Source organism: Rhinopithecus bieti, unplaced genomic scaffold, assembly GCF_001698545.2.
Source record: "Rhinopithecus bieti isolate Rb0 unplaced genomic scaffold, ASM169854v2 scaffold_7438, whole genome shotgun sequence".
In the NCBI taxonomy this organism is placed as follows: domain Eukaryota; kingdom Metazoa; phylum Chordata; class Mammalia; order Primates; family Cercopithecidae; genus Rhinopithecus; species Rhinopithecus bieti.
In genome coordinates, this window is record NW_016805589.1 from 66,078 (window position 1) to 83,139 (window position 17,062).

The 17,062-nt window shown below is 42.8% G+C and overlaps 1 protein-coding gene across 1 annotated transcript in view; it reads left to right on the forward strand.

Moving 5' to 3' along the window:
• The first annotated feature begins 3,607 nt into the window (after positions 1–3,607).
• Positions 3,608–17,062, forward strand: part of LOC108530157 (uncharacterized) — a 234,641-nt gene continuing 221,186 nt past the window's right edge. The window contains 11 exon segments of the mRNA XM_017872859.1: positions 3,608–6,439; positions 13,161–14,624; positions 14,626–14,724; positions 14,726–14,759; positions 14,762–14,967; positions 14,969–15,004; positions 15,006–15,099; positions 15,102–15,209; positions 15,212–15,291; positions 15,293–15,538; positions 15,541–15,620. Coding sequence (XP_017728348.1) covers positions 4,046–6,439; positions 13,161–14,624; positions 14,626–14,724; positions 14,726–14,759; positions 14,762–14,967; positions 14,969–15,004; positions 15,006–15,099; positions 15,102–15,209; positions 15,212–15,291; positions 15,293–15,538; positions 15,541–15,620 — 4,841 coding nt within the window. The 5' untranslated portion in view covers positions 3,608–4,045.

Genomic DNA, 17,062 nt, shown 5'->3' on the forward strand with positions numbered 1-17,062 from the left:
TGGATGGAGTCTCGCCTCTGCCCACCCAGGCTGGATGTGCTTGGCCGGATCTCAGCTCACTGCAAGCCTCCGCCCTCCCGGGTTCACGCCATTCTCCGCCTTCAGCCTCTCCGCGTAGCTGGGCACTAAGGGCGCCCGCCACCGTGGCACATGCGCATTAATTTTTTTGTATTTTTTAGTAGAGACAGGGTTTCACATGCTTAGCCCAGGATGGTCTCGATCTTCCTGGACCTCGTGATCCGCTGCGTCTCGGCCCTTCCCAAACGTGCTGGGATTACAGGCCTTGAGCCACTGCCGCACCGGCCGTCCTTTCTTTCTTTTTCTTTTCTTTTTCTTTCTTTCTTTTTTTTTTTTGGAGACAGGCGCTTTGTTCTGTCACTCAGATGTAGAGGGGGGGTGTGCAGTCGCGTATGGTGTCGGCCTCACGCAGCCTTGATCTTCAGGCTCAAGTTGTCCTCCACCTCACTCTCCGAGTTAGAGAAAGAATTGATTTCATTCTTTGCCACTTAGGAGGAAAGAATGATTTCATTCTTTCCACTTAGGAGGAAAGAATGATTTCATTCTTTCCACTTAGGAGGAAAGAATGATTTTGAGGACCAGGCCCAAGGCCCTGCTGGCATGTGAAGCCTTGGGACACTGCTCCCAGGATCCTGACTGCTTTGGCTCCAGCTGGAGCCCAAAGGGCCACAGGTACAGCTCTGGCCACTGCGTTGGAGAGTTCAGGCCACCATAAACCTTGTTGGCTTCCACATGGTGTTAAGCCTGTAGGTACACAGAATGCAAGTGTGAAGGAGGCTTGGCAGCTTCCACCTAGATTTCAGAGGATGTATCAGAAAGCCTGGATGCCTAGGCAGAAGCCTGCCCTAGGATGGAGCTCCCATAAAGAACTACTAGAGCAATTCCCAGGAGAAATGTGGAGCTGGAGCTCTCCCACCGAGTTTTCACCGGCATATTTTCTAGTGGAACTGTGGGAAGGGGGTCACCATCCTCTAGATCCGAGAATAATCTAAGCTGCTGCAAGCCACCAGCAGCTTGCACCCTGAGCCTGGAGAAGCTTCAGGCATTCAATTCCAAGCCATGATATCAGCCATGGGAGTTGCACCCTACAAAGCCATGGAGGTGGGGCTGCTCAAGGCCTTAGGAGTCTGCTCTGTGCACCAGTGTGCCTTGGGTGAAGGACATGGAGTCAATAATTATTTTGGAGCTTTAAGATTTAATGTCTGCCCTGTGTGGTTTCAGTCTTGTGTGGGACCTGTTCCTTTCTTTTATCTGTTTTCTCCCTTTTAGAATGGGAATGTTTACCCAATGCAATGCCTGTACTACCATTGTATCTCTTTTTTTTAATCTTACAGGCTCATAGGTAGAAGGAACTTGCTTTGAGTCTCAGATGGGACTTGGGAGTTTTGATTGAGTTGATGCTGGAACAAGTTAAGATTTTGGGAGAACTATTGGTAAGGAATGATTGGATTATGCAACGTGAGAAGGACATGAGATTTGGAGGCCTGAGGTGGAATGATATGGTTTGGATATTTGGCTCCTCTGAATCTCTTGTGGAAATGTGATCCCCAGTGTTGGAGGTGGACCTAGTTGTGGGTGTTTGTGTCATGGGGGCAGATTCCTTATGAATGGCTTGGTGCTTGGTAATGAGTGAGTTACCACTTTATGAGTTCACATGAGATTTTCTTTTAAGAGTGTGGCACCTCCTCCCTCTCTCTCTTGCTTTCTTTCTCTCTTACCATGTGATATGCTGGCTCCCTCTTTGCTTTCAGTTGTGATTGGAAGCTTCCTGAGGCTCTCACCAAAAGCAGATGCTGGCACTATGCTTCTTACATAGCCTGGAGAACCATGAGCCAAGTAAACCTCTTTTCTGTATAGATTACCCAGCCTCAGATATTCCTTTATAGCAATGCAAAATGGACTAATGCACCACCCCAGCAGAGAGCGGGAGGTGGCAGGGTGTTATTTTCTGCATAGGGGTACTAGTCCAGGCTGCCCACATGGTCTCCTCTGATACCACAGCTGTGGAGCATGTTAGCAGTTGGGGGAATGAAAGTCTCAGTTTCATTTTTTGGCCTGATCTGATACCACCAGAAGTAATGGGTTTCCTCATTAACAGCTTTGCAAGAGTGTAAATCTAGATTCCTCAGTCAACTTTTGCTGGTGTGGGGCCACAGTGTTTTTCTGTGGTGATTATCTGGAGCAAATGATTATCTAGGAGCTTTTTGTCTTGCTAGGCTGCCTATTTCTTGGTCCTTGGTCTAGAAAGAGCATGCTTTTATTTTTTGAGCTTTTGCATCAGTACCTAATAATGTTTCTGGCTGTTGGCTTCTTCAGGTCCAAGTCTGGAATAGATAAGCCAAAAACCCAGAGAGTTCACCACTGTGTCATTCTTCAAAATGTATAACTCATTAAAGTATTTTGCATTTCCAAATGTTGACAATGTTCTCTAAATCTACTAAGCTTTAGAATGTTTCCAAGTTCAAAGTTTGCTTCACTTTTGGACTAAGAGAATATTCATGTTTTTTTTTTGTTTTTTGTTTTTGTTTTTTTTTAATATGGAACGCTTCACAAATTTGCGTGTCATCCTTGCGCAGGGGCCATGCTAATCTTCTCTATATCGTTCCAATTTTAGTATATGTGCTGCTGAAGCGAGCACTATTCATGTATTTTATATTGCTCCATCTTTTGTAATAAAGCAATTACTACATTGAACTGTTAAAATATATAAACGACTTGTTAAAAATAAAATAGCTCCATGTTTTATCTGTATCTTAATTATCAAGTAAACAAGGATTTAGGCTTTCTGATTATGAAGACATACGGGATTAAATAATCCTTATTCACATTTATATTCTTAACTATTCTTAGTACTTAAAATATAAACATTATGGCTCTTCCTTTAAAAAAATAACTAGTGATAGCTTATTCTGATCACATTTCTTAGTCAAACTAAGATGTAGCTATGGGATTCTGACTATGAATTGGACTGAAATTGAAAGAGAGGTTTATTAATAAGTAGGTTATTCTCAAATTATTTTTAAATCTATCTTTGCATTAGATTTACATTTTTCTTTTGACTATGGACTCTATTAAGACTCTCCGTATGTGTCTCTGATATTGCGATTCAATATCCATATGATTTTTGTTGTAATATGACAATGTTTGGTCTTGATAAGAAAAAAGCATGGCTGAAAATTTAACATAGGAATAAAAGATCTAGTGGACACTGATTCAGTTAGGAGTACTGACTTCTGGAAGTTAGAGTTATAAGTTCAATATGTAGGTCATTATGTTATATAACAAGCAACAAAGGAAAATGTCACAAATATCTTTATTCTAACAGTTAAAGTATCAGAAAATGATGAAGTTGTTCATACGACGTTAAAGGAATTTTACATGTGTTCAGAAATTTTCCAAAATGTCATCTGTAAGTACCTGATAACTATATATACATGTGCATATGTATGTGTGTGTGCATAATATCATTTAAAAAATAAACACCCAAGCTATGCTAGAATAAGGTAAATCATATCAGTCAAAGTACCTTATTTTAAAACTTTGACATTCAGTTGCAAATATTTAATAATAAAAATATATGAGCTGATAAACTGTTTTAAATAAAATGATGTAAGGAGAGGTTAAGTATATCTTAAAGTTTCTAATTCAATTGTAATATGTTTGTAATCATTACCAAAGGAAAATACTGGATTACACACTCTCCAATGATATTTGAAATGTCCTGGGTCTTCAAAGGACATAAAATTGAAAATGATTGCATTGAATAAATTGCAGACGGATATAGAGGTTGCATTTTGAAAATCAATGAATGGATCTAAAATTTACATTGGCCACATGATGTCGCTGTACACCACAAAGTCTTGTCAAAAGGAGCTACTGATCACTAAAAGTAAAGGAGGAAGCTCCATTTTGTCACCGCCTGAAAGAAGACAGAAACGGTAAAGAGATAAATGATTGGAAGTATTAGATAAAAATAGCATGATTTTGAAGTAAGGGGAGGGCATAAAAAAGGTGTAGTCCTTTTGCAATGGTGTTTTCTAGGAGAGGAGGCCTGGGAGCCCAGGATCTGCTTCTTTCGCTTCTGCTCCTCGCAACCTGGGAGGTGGGGAGCGGCCAGCTCCACTACTCGATCCCGGAGGAAGCCAAACACGGCACCTTTGTTGGCCGCATTGCTCAGGACCTGGGGCTGGAGCTGGCGGAGCTGGTGCCGCGCCTGTTCCGGGTGGCGTCCAAAACACACGGGGACCTTCTGGAGGTAAATCTGCAGAATGGCATTTTGTTTGTGAATTCTCGGATCGATCGCGAGGAGCTGTGCGGGCGGAGCGCGGAGTGCAGCATCCACCTGGAGGTGATCGTGGACAGGCCGCTGCAGGTTTTCCATGTGGAGGTGAAGGTGAAAGATATTAACGATAATCCACCCGTCTTCAGAGGCAGAGAACAAATAATATTTATTCCTGAATCTAGACTCCTGGATTCGCGTTTTCCGATAGAAGGAGCTGCTGATGCAGATGTTGGTGTTAACGCTCTTCTAGCGTACACCCTCAGCCCGAGTGATTATTTCTCTTTGGATGTACAGGCAAGTGATGAATTGAGTAAATCTCTTTGGCTTGAATTGAGAAAATCTTTGGATAGAGAAGAAACACCAGAACTTCGCTTATTACTGACAGCCACTGACGGGGGTAAACCGGAGCTGCAAGGTACAGTTGAGCTGCTGATCACTGTCCTCGACGTTAATGATAACGCCCCACTGTTTGATCAGGCCGTATACAGAGTCCACTTATTAGAAACTACAGCAAATGGAACATTAGTGACCACATTAAATGCCTCCGACGCTGACGAAGGTGCAAATGGTGAAGTTGTCTTTTCCTTTGACAGTGGTATTTCTCGTGACATTCAAGAAAAATTCAAAGTTGATTCCAGCTCAGGAGAAATCAGGTTAATTGATAAACTGGATTATGAAGAAACAAAATCCTACGAAATTCAAGTAAAGGCAGTTGATAAAGGAAGTCCTCCGATGTCAAATCACTGCAAGGTTTTGGTGAAAGTGCTGGATGTAAATGATAATGCTCCGGAACTGGCGGTCACTTCGTTGTATTTGCCTATCAGAGAGGATGCTCCACTCAGCACCGTCATCGCCCTCATCACCGTGTCTGACCGTGACTCAGGTGCCAACGGGCAGGTGACTTGCTCCCTAATGCCCCATGTCCCCTTCAAGCTGGTGTCCACCTTCAAGAATTACTACTCGTTAGTGCTGGACAGCGCCTTGGATCGCGAGAGCCTGTCGGTCTTTGAGCTGGTGGTGACCGCGCGGGACGGGGGTTCGCCTTCGCTGTGGGCCACAGCAAGCGTGTCCGTGGAGGTGGCCGACGTGAACGACAACGCGCCAGCGTTCGCGCAGTCCGAGTACACAGTGTTCGTGAAGGAGAACAACCCGCCAGGCTGCCACATCTTCACGGTGTCTGCGCGGGACGCGGACGCGCAGGAGAACGCGCTGGTGTCCTACTCGCTGGTGGAGCGGCGGGTGGGCGAGCGCGCGCTGTCGAGCTACGTGTCGGTGCAGGCGGAGAGCGGCAAGGTGTACGCGCTGCAGCCGCTGGACCACGAGGAGCTGGAGCTGCTGCAGTTCCAGGTGAGCGCGCACGACGCGGGCGTGCCGCCTCTGGGCAGCAACGTGACGCTGCAGGTGTTCGTGCTGGACGAGAATGACAACGCGCCGGCGCTGCTGGCGTCTCGAGTGGGTGGTACTAGCGGTGCAGTCAGTGAGCTGGTGCCGCGATTGGTGGGCGCGGGTCATGTGGTGGCGAAGGTGCGCGCAGTGGACGCCGACTCCGGCTACAATGCGTGGCTGTCCTATGAACTACAGCCGGCGGCAGGCGGCGCGCGCATGCCGTTCCGCGTGGGGCTGTACACGGGCGAGATCAGCACTACTCGTGTTCTGGACGAGGCTGACTTGTCGCGCTACCGCCTTCTGGTGCTGGTGAAGGACCACGGTGAGCCAGCGCTGACAGCCACGGCCACTGTGCTTGTGACGCTGGTGGAGAGCGGCCAGGCTCCAAAGGCCTCTTCGCGGGCGTCGGTGGGTGTCGCGGGCCCAGAGGCGGCGCTGGTGGATGTTAACGTGTACCTGATCATCGCCATCTGTGCGGTGTCCAGCCTGCTGGTGCTCACACTGCTGCTGTACACGGCGCTGCGGTGCTCAGCGCCGCCCACCGAGGGTGCATGTGCGCCGGGCAAGCCCACTCTGGTGTGCTCCAGCGCGGTGGGGAGCTGGTCGAACTCACAGCAGAGGCGGCAGAAGGTGTGCTCTAGCGAGGGCCCACCCAAAACGGACCTTATGGCCTTCAGCCCAGGCCTACCTCCAAGTCTTAACCCGTCAGAAAGAAATGAACAACCAGAAGCAAATTTGGATCTTTCTGGTAATGTAAGTCCAACTTTCGAGTTTTGGCTTTAAATAGTTTTCACATTTAACTTGTCTAATCATCTTTTCAAATATCACTTTAAAACAATGTCTTCAAGGTGTTCACTAACGTTGAAATAAATGGTACAATTGAATGTAGATATCCTATTAATGCCAATTTTGTCTCGAATGGAACTAGAAAGCAAAGAAAAATGTAGGGACAAATTGTCATATTTCTTGATTATTTAAATCAAGAAATACGGCCTGGTCAAACAGTGGGGCGTTATCATTAACGTCGGGGATGGTGATCAGCAGCTCAGCTGTACCCTGCAGCTCCGGTTATTTCCGACAGGTTAAAAAAAGCTACAATACAAGGTACAATATAAGGTAACGTTGATCATATTTAACACAAGATCTCAAAGTAGTAAAATAACAGTGATATATTCAGGGTAACTTATTATGTTATCTTTTCTTGTAAAATGTCAAGCCCCGGACAAACAATTCTAGACAAAGTTACAGAAATCATCTGCCTTTCCTTTACGTGGGTAAGTTTCAAAGTGAACAATAAACTGAATAGTTTTAAGCAAATGTAATTTAAAATACATTTAATTGGCCAGGGGCGGTGGCTCATGCCTGTAATCCCAAAACTTTGGGAGGCCGAGGTGGGCAGATCACCTGAGGTCAGGAGTTTGAGACCAGCCTGGACAACATGGTGAAACCCTGTCTCAACTAAAAATACAAAAAAATTGGCCAGGCATGGTGGGGGGGCGCCTGTAATCCCAGCTTCTGGGGAGGCTGAGGCAGGAGAATCGCTTGAACCTGGGAGGTGGAGGTTGTAGTGAACCGGGATCACACCATTGCACTCTAACCTGGGCGACAGAGTGAGACTCCGTCAAAACAAAAACAAAAACAAACCAAAACCGACCAACCAACCAACCAAACAAAAACACCATTTATTGGGCGATTTGTTTAATTTCTTTATGAAAACATACAACCACGACTTCATTGTCGTTGTGAACAATTTCCTGATGCCATTAGCCTTGAGTTCCCCTGGGTCTAGCAGGCTTAATATTGCATGTATTTGCTATTTTGGGGATCCAGTTAGGAAACACTTATTAAGCACCTCCCATTCCTCCCATTCACTCACAAATGTTCTAAAACCCTTTACTTTTTAGTTCATTCGATCCTTCCTACGATTTTATGAAGACTTTAGTCACATTTTGTGGATAAAGGTGCTGAGGCTCGGAAAAACTAAGTTCAGTATTATTACTAAGTTTTCTTCAAATTTCCTGAGGATATCCAAAACTTGCTTGCTGTCATACGGTTCTTTACCTTTCCTAAAATGTTTAAGGTAGCTTACAGTGGAAGAAATTTGCAAAAGCAAATTATTAAAAAATCCGCTTAAGGCCAAAGTAAAAGATCAAGAGAAAGATGGGAGTCATGATTTCAAAAATCAAGCCTAGGCTGAGTGCAAATCCCAATGCTTACCGTCCTGTAAGTCAATATAGGAGTATAAAAAATAACAATAAAAGGAAATTCTCTATACCATTTCTTCAAGAGAGAAAAAATAGCCTCTTTCTGCTACAAAATCAAAGAAGGTTTGATTACTGATGATTGTGTAAAGGTTGAGCAATATACTGGGCATCATGTTTTATAGCAGTTTTGCAAAACCCACGGAAATATCCTTGATGTAGACATCATTGTGTTTGCTAGTCATTCAGTCAAGGGCGTAATGTTAAATTTTATTTCCTATGTTTACTTCTGAAGTTACTTAAATATTAAATGAATGTATTTTTGTTTGTCAAACATTCAAACATACATGAATGTCCCATTGTGAAGACATTCTATGAGAAATTAATATAATTTGCTAGTTAAGTTTCTAGAGATTTGAGTTGATACAGAGTTGTTGCTTAGAGTATTGTAAAAAAAAAAAATAGGCTGTAAGCATGTTCTATAACTTTTAATATATTATCATACTCAGCCTTTTGGCAAGAATCAGAAAAAAAAAATCTTAGGATCATGTTGCCAAGAAAATGTCCCAGTTCCTCAAAATATGAGACAAACTTTGTAGGATTATAAAATTGGAAAAAATAGATCAGAAAATCACAAAATAATTTCTCTTTCCAATTCACATTACTATGTCCCCAGAGCTTCATTTGCTAACAATATTAATGTCCAGGCTTAGAATTGCCTTTAGATACATTCAATATTTCTTTATTTAGTTTTCTAGGTTAGTTGATTTTATTAACTTGAAAGTGAATCACAAATAATAGTGAATTACTATTAAACCAAAATAAATGGGTGTAGGAGTACAAAATTTGAAAAGTAATTTTATGAAAAGGTAATTCTAGAATGGAGGAAAAGATGATTGTGGAGTGGTATTGTCACTTAGTATTTATTTTAATGTAAATATGAATGGATTTCCCATTGGTAGTTAAAGTTCTTCCTCCATTCCAAATCTTCATATAGTTAACACAACTTTCAATAGGCTTATCTTTCTTCATGAGATTTCTTCCACAAACTAGTAAGGTATCATTTGAGGGACCTTAGAGGCTTGTGGTCAGTGAAGGATGCAAATAGATGAAAATGAGAAATGGTTTGTGTTGGTAGCCACTACCAATATTCCTCTGAGAATGCTGGAGGATTTCATTTTTTTGTTGTTTTCAAGTAGCACGATTGCATGATTTCCTTTGGCCAATGAAATGTGAATGGTGTGTCACTTCCAAGCAGAATTATGTAACTGCCAGTGAAAGACTCTTCTGCTGTCTTTTCCTGTTACAGCAATTACATAAGCACTGGTTGATACTGAGATGCCATAAAGTCAAAGCAATCCAGGATTCTGAGCCAACATGTGGAGAAAAGCTGTCATAGGAAGTCCCCCAAAACTACAAAGGACTCTGTAGGAGCAAGAAATAAAATTATGTTTACTTTAGAGCAAAAACTGAATGTTAACTCACAACAGCATATGTATTGGGGTCCCACTGCCATTAAGCTAATATGAACAGAACAAATTTTAAGAGGAGGGCATTTTTTTTTACAACAGGAAATACAACTGTAGGAGAACATTATTGTTGACACTTTTTACTAAGACATCTGACCATTAAGCAGATTAGATAACTTGAATTCCATGGAAAAAATCTACTGTGTTTTGATTACTTTTTCTTAAATATAAAAGGTAGCAGAAGAAAAATAATAAGCTGAAATTTAAAATGTCATAGATATTCCTTCTTTTTTCTTGCTTAGGATCCATTCCCTTTGTTGTTTTTTTCTTCTAGGGTCTTCTAGTAGTTTTGTGAAAGACTAGGTTGAAGGTTTTGCAAGAATGAGTGCTTGGACATGTAAACGTTAAGGGACATACAGTTGCGTAGATAGGTGCAAAGGGTATAATTTTAGCAATATGGGTACTATATTAGTTTCCTTGGGCTGATGCAACAAATTACCACAGACTTGGTGGCTTGAAATAGCAGAAATTTATTCTCTTACAGAGTCTCTGTAAGAATAAATTTCTTCTTTCTTACAGAGGCCAGAAGTCCAAAATCAAGGTGTTGCCTGGGCCACATTTCTTCTGAAGACTTTAGGGGAAAATTTTTTCTTGCATCTTCCAGCTTCTGGTGGCTCTTGGCATTGCTTGGCTTGTGGCAGCATACCTCCAGTTCCTGCCTCTGTCTTCACATTTCCTTCTTTCCTGTGTTACTATATGCCTTCTCTTTTTCTGTCTTTTATAAGGGGCAACCATCATTGGATTTATGGCCTTCTTTAATCTAGGATGATCTCATATCAAGATCCTCGTCTTTGTTACAACTGCAAAGACCTTTATTCCAAATAAAGTCACTTATTTGAACCTTAGAAAAGTGATATCTTTTGGGGTATCTTTGACCCAAAACAGGTACCAAGAGATATCAAGTGCAGTGAGAGGAAGGATGATTTGCTGAGCATGGCTTCTTAGTCTCTTTTCCTCATTGTGGGGGAAATATGCTTGCATATGTGGCAACAGTATTCTATCTCCGAGGGAAGGGGGAAATATTCTATGTTCTCAGAAATCCTAAATAACAGCACAAAATGCCTCTTACACCCCCACATATGTCATTCTGAAAATCCAGTATAATTACCTTACATGATTGCAGAAATTGTCTCAAGCAAGTCATGTTTCCTGAAGCTGGCATCTGGATTCTAGGTATAATTCCTTCTATGTGTCAACAGTGGTCAATGTTGGCCATAGATTAAGCAATAATTACTGGGTGTCACACATATGCAGTTGCTTTGCAACTACATAATGCTGTAATGACCAGTTCTGTAGCTATCTGCCATCTGTTTAAGCTCCAGGAGAATTTGGGTACATGCCATGACCTCCACTTTTCAGTTCACATAAGAACCAACCTCCCACTTTTCATTTCACATAATTTAGGTGGAGCTGATTTCATTTCCTGGCTTCAAGAATGAACAAATGGACCTATGTCTAGCCAATGTGAGAAAAATCACAATTATTGACTAAAGGAAATTTACATCATACAAACTGGGCTGTGGGAAGTAATATCCAGGATTTTTGCTGGACTGTTAGAAAAGGGCACTTTCTGGTAAGAGTCAATAAACTAGTAATTTTTAGTCTAGAAAGCTACTTCGGACATTTTGCCAGCACACTGGGAAAAGTCTACCTGAGAAGATGGTCAGCAGGGGAATAGGAATTATAAATGTGGAGATTATTTTCCTTATGGAATTATGGAAGGGTGTAGACCCAGTTCTGCCTGAAACCAGTAATTAATCACCCACTTCCATGTACAAGTCAGTAAAGGATTCTCTGGTTTATTTGTGCTTAAATCAGTTAACTTGGGATTCATTGTTAGAGTATGATTAATATAAATACACACTTCCATAGATGGTACAAATGAGTATCTTAAGATACTGTACATGAGGGAAAAAATTGTTATTGGAAAAAAAGCCAGCTTTTCTTAACAAGAGCTTTGCTTTTCTCTTATGGACATTGCAAATTTTGCAATTAATCTTACTTTTCTCTTTGCTCTAGAAAGCTGAAAACAAAATTTGTGACATGGTTAGAGTAACTGAAAGTGACCCTTTATTATGCATTTTGTATGATATCCCACTCCTTGATTCATTTTATTTCATTCTCATCTTATCTTTATTCTATTTTCATTTTTTTTAATGTGAAGGGATCAGCTAAAAATTAACAAGATATTCTCAAGTAATTAACACTAAAAAAGAGATCACTTGTACTGTTCTTGCATAAAAGTCTAAATGTAATAGAAAAGGAAATATTCTAAATTAATAATACATTATCCAAATGAGAAACAAATAAATTATTAATTTCAAAAATCTGTGAAAAATTCAAAAATCAAAATTAAATCACAAAACAACAGTATATATACACATATATTTTCAATGGACTAAAATACCTTTGATTACTATGTTCTTCATTTGAAGAGACTGAAAAATGGTAAATATCCAAAAGAATTGAAAGCAGGGTCGGCCGGGCGCGGTGGCTCAAGCCTGTAATCCCAGCACTTTGGGAGGCCGAGACGGGCGGATCACAAGGTCAGGAGATCGAGACCATCCTGGCTAACACAGTGAAACCCCGTCTCTACTAAAAATAAAAAAAAAAAAAAAAAAAAAAAAAAAAAACTAGCTGGGCGAGGTGGCGGCGCCTGTAGTCCCAGCTACTCGGGAGGCTGAGGCAGGAGAATGGTGTGAACCCAGGAGGCGGAGCTTGCAGTGAGCTGAGATCCGACCACTGCACTCCAGCCTGGGTGACAGAGCGAGACTCCGTCTCAAAAAAAAAAAAAAAAAAAAAAGAAAGCAGGGTCTCAAGGAAATATTTGCACACCCATGTTCATGGCAACACAGTCAAGAGATGGAAGCAACTCATATGTCTACGGATACTTGAATGAATAAACAAAACGTGGTGTAAACATATGTTGGACTATTATTCAGCCTTAAAAAGGAAAGAAATCCTGTCACATGCTACAACATGGATGAACCTTGAGAAACCGTCCACGGATGTTTGAATGAATAAACAAAATGTGGTGTATACATACGTTGGACTAGTATTCAGCCTTAAAAAGGAAATAAATCTTGTCACATGCTAAAACATAGATGAACCTTGAGGACATTGTTCTAAGTGAAATAGGCCAGTCACAAAAAGACAAATACTGTATGAGTCCACTTATATGAAATACCTAAAGTAGTGAAATTCATAGAAATAGAAAATAGAACTGTGGTTACCAGAGACTGGAGTGAGGGTGAAAAGGGGAGTTGTTGTCTGATGGATATAGAGTTTCTGTTTTCCAAGATGAAAATTTCGTAACAACGTGAATATACTTAATATTACTGAAATGTACGCTTAATCATAGTACACTTATGTACATAGTACATTTACATAGTACATAGTACATTAATATGGTAGTTTTTAATTTTTATGTTGTGTGTGTTTTTTTTACCAGAGCAAAAAAGGGTAAAAAGGTAATATATTTTAGGGCTTAAAATAGGTATTTTTTCCAAGATGAAAGCTATGAGTAAACTTAAACCAGAAAATTGACTAGTTTTAAATCTACAGAATAAACAGTAGAGCCTTCGTTTTAGCCACATGATGTCGCTGTCTACCATAGAGTGTTCTCTAGGAAGAAAAATACCCAGAGCCCCTTTGTTACTTCAGAGAAGCGGAGGAAGAAGAAGCAGGACTTTAACAGAGACTAGAATATTTAAATTTTTTGCAAAATATGTTCCTCTAATTTGATCCAATCGTTGCGGATTGGTAATGGCGTCTTCTATCAGACGGGGCCGAGAGGGCTGGACATGGCTGCTCTCGCTTCTGCTCCTCGCAGCCTGGGAGGTGGGGAGCCACCAGCTCCGCTACTCCGTCACTGAGGAGGCCAAACACGGCACCTTCGTGGGCCGCATCGCGCAGGACCTGGGGTTGGAGCTGGCGGAGCTGGTGCCGCGCCTGTTCCGGGTGGCGTCCAAAACACACGGGGACCTTCTGGAGGTAAATCTGCAGAATGGCATTTTGTTTGTGAATTCTCGGATCGACCGCGAGGAGTTGTGTGGGCGGAGCGCGGAATGTAGCATCCACCTGGAGGTGATCGTGGACAGGCCGCTGCAGGTTTTCCATGTGGACGTGGAGGTGAAGGACATTAACGACAACCCGCCAATATTTCCAATGACAGTAAAGACTATCCGGTTTCCCGAATCGAGGCTGCTTAATTCTCGGTTTCCTCTAGAGGGAGCATCTGATGCAGATATAGGAGTAAATGCTCTTCTCTCCTACAAGCTCAGCTCCAGTGAGTTTTTCTTCCTAGATATACAGACAAATGATGAACTAAGCGAAACTTTGTCTCTCGTGCTGGGGAAATTGCTGGACAGAGAGGAAACTGCTGAGGTTAATTTGTTACTGGTGGCTACTGATGGGGGCAAACCTGAGCTCACGGGCACCGTTCAAATACTTATTAAGGTATTAGATGTAAATGACAATGAACCAACTTTTGCCCAATCAGTTTACAAAGTAAAATTGTTAGAGAATACTGCAAATGGGACCTTAGTGGTTAAATTAAACGCTTCTGATGCAGATGAAGGATCAAACAGCGAGATTGTATATTCACTCGGTAGTGATGTGTTCTCCACTATACAAACTAAGTTTACCATAGATCCCAGCTCAGGGGAAATCAGAACTAAGGGAAAATTAGATTATGAAGAAGCAAAATCCTACGAGATTCAGGTCACTGCAACTGACAAAGGAACCCCTTCAATGTCAGGACATTGTAAAATTTCATTAAAACTTGTGGACATCAATGATAACACACCGGAAGTCTCAATAACGTCTCTTTCACTTCCCATCTCAGAGAACGCTTCCCTGGGCACGGTCATTGCTCTCATCACGGTGTCGGATCGCGACTCTGGTACTAATGGACATGTCACCTGCTCCCTGACGCCCCATGTCCCCTTCAAGCTGGTGCCCACCTTCAAGAATTACTACTCGTTGGTGCTGGACAATTCCCTGGACCGCGAGAGCCTGTCAGCCTATGAACTGGTGGTGACCGCACGGGATGGGGGCTCGCCTTCACTGTGGGCCACCGCCAGCGTGTCTGTCCAGGTGGCCGACGTGATGAACGACACGCGCCGACGCTTCGCACAGCCTGGTACACAGTGTCTCGTGAAGGACGGAACAACGCCTCCGGGCTGCCACATCTTCACAGTGTCAGCGGTGGGTATGCGGACGCGAGGAGAACGCGCTGGTGTCCTACTCGCTGGTGGAGCGGCGGTGATGGGCTGAGCGCGCGCTGTCGAGCTACGTGTCGGTGCACTGCCGAGAGCGGCAAGGTGTACGCGCTGCAGCCGCTGGACACGAGGAACTGGAGCTGCTGCAGTTCCAGGTGAGCGCGCGGATGGCGGGCGTGCCGTCTCTGAGCGCAACGTGACTCTACAAGGTGTTCGTGCTCGACGAGAACGATAACGCGCCGGCACTGTTGGCTCCTAGGGCTGGCACCGCTGCCGGCGCGGTGAGTGAGCTGGTGCCGTGGTCGGTGGGTGCAGAGGTCGTGGTGGCGGAAGGTGCGTGCAGTGGACGCGGACTCAGGCTACAACCGCCTGGCTTTCGTACCGAGCTACAGCTGAGGTCTGCAGCGCTCGCATCCCGTTCCGGCGTGGGCTGTACACGGGCGAGATCAGCACGACACGTTCCCCGACGGACTGACTCGCCTCCGCCACCGCCTACTCGTGATGGTTGAAGACACGAGAGCCGACGTTGGACAGGCCACGCCACCGTGCTGGTGGTCGTTGGTGGAAAGTGGCAGGCACCCAAAGCCTCGTCGCCGGGCCGTGAGGGGGCGCGGGGCTCAGGGCTTACGCTGATGGATGTCAACTTGTACCTAGATCATCGCCATATTGCGCGGTATCCAGCCTGTTGCGTTGCTCACGGTGCTGCTTGGGTACACGGCGCTGCGGTGCTCGTGCCGCCCACTGAGGGGTGCTTGCGTTGCCCGGAAAGCCCACGCTGTGTGCTCCAGCGCCGTGGGGAGCTGGTCTTATCGCAGCAAGCTGGCAGAGGGTTGCTCTGGGAGGACCCACCCAAGACGGGATCTCATAGGCCTTCACCCCAGTTATACTCAAGGTCCAGAACTCCACCAGAAGAGAGACAGCACTCGAATCAGAAATACGTAGGAAAGGTGAGTCTTTTAATTTTTCTTGCCAATTCTAAAATTATCTTTTAAAAAAATTCTATATGATTCTACTAGTTATTTACGACCTTCATAGTTTCTCCATTTACTTTTAATATCATCCTACTGTGCAATGCTTGAATATGAATTAAGGATCAATTTCTTGATTTACTGACCCACCATTAACTTAACACAATCTCACAAAACTGTTTTCTTATTTTATTACATTTTGGCATTTCCTTCATTAAGTCATGAGTAATCAGACCATGAGAAAACACCTCAACAAAATTTTAAATTAAACATTGCTCTCTTTTAAAACTGAAAATCACAATCGGAAGATATTAAAGAATTTGATTATATAATACATATTTTCAATTGACACTGTCTATCCAATCTGTCAGATAGTGTTTGGAATAACCTATATCCTGGACATTTCTTAGATTTTCAAACTAGCTTTGGATCAACAATGCCCTTGTCTATGCAGTAGTTAATAAGTTACATTTTTTTCTTTTTTCTTTTGTTGTTGTTGTTGAGACAGAGTCTTGCTCTGTCACCCAGGCTGGAGTGCAGTGGTGTGATCTCAGCTCACTGCAACCTCTGCCTCCTGGATTCTCCTGCCTCACAACCTCCTGAGTAACTGGGATTACAGGCACCAACCACCACGCCCGGCTTTTTTTTTTTTCTTTTAGTAGAGACGGGGTGGGGGTGGGGGGGTTTCACCATGTTGGCCAGGCTGATCTCAAACTCCTGGCCTCAAGTGATCCTCCCTCCTAGGCCTCCCAAAGTGCTGGGATTACAGGAGTGAGTCACTGCGCCTGACCTTTTTATTTGTATTTGAAAGCAGACTGAGTGGATATTTTAATGCCAGAATTTCCAAAAGTATGTAGCACAGGTTGTTACAACAAAATGACAGCACTTAGGAATAATTGCTAATCTTAAGCATGTTTTTTATAAGTAAAATAACCCATTATTTGGTATAAAGATTTCACACTGATAAAATTTTTGAGTTATCAGGCAAAATAGAGAGTACTGAGAAAAGAGACCCTCTCTATTTTGTTTAATTTGAAAATCTTAACATTTAAAAATCACACTGGGGTTGTTCAGGTGGTGGGACTTTTTCTTCATTTAAGTGGAGACTACCCAGTCTTTATGTTAACAGTTGATAAATCATCCTTTCAGTATCATTATCATTAGGCCAATGTGTGCAAGCCTCCCACTGCAGAGAATGAGTACCTTTTTCTGGCGTCTAATTCTATGCATGGGAATACATTTTCTATTAATGTGAGCTCACTCAATTTTACTTGGAAGCATCCATATTCCTAATGGAATTGGAATTTTTCCAAAAGGTGAGGTCTGGTCTTGGATGACTACATTTTCATTTGAAACATTTATTTTGGGTAATTAAAACACTGAACTCTACAAGTAAATGCTACCCTTGGAAATAATTTTTTTAGCTTTTCCAACCAAAGGAAGATGTATTGCAATA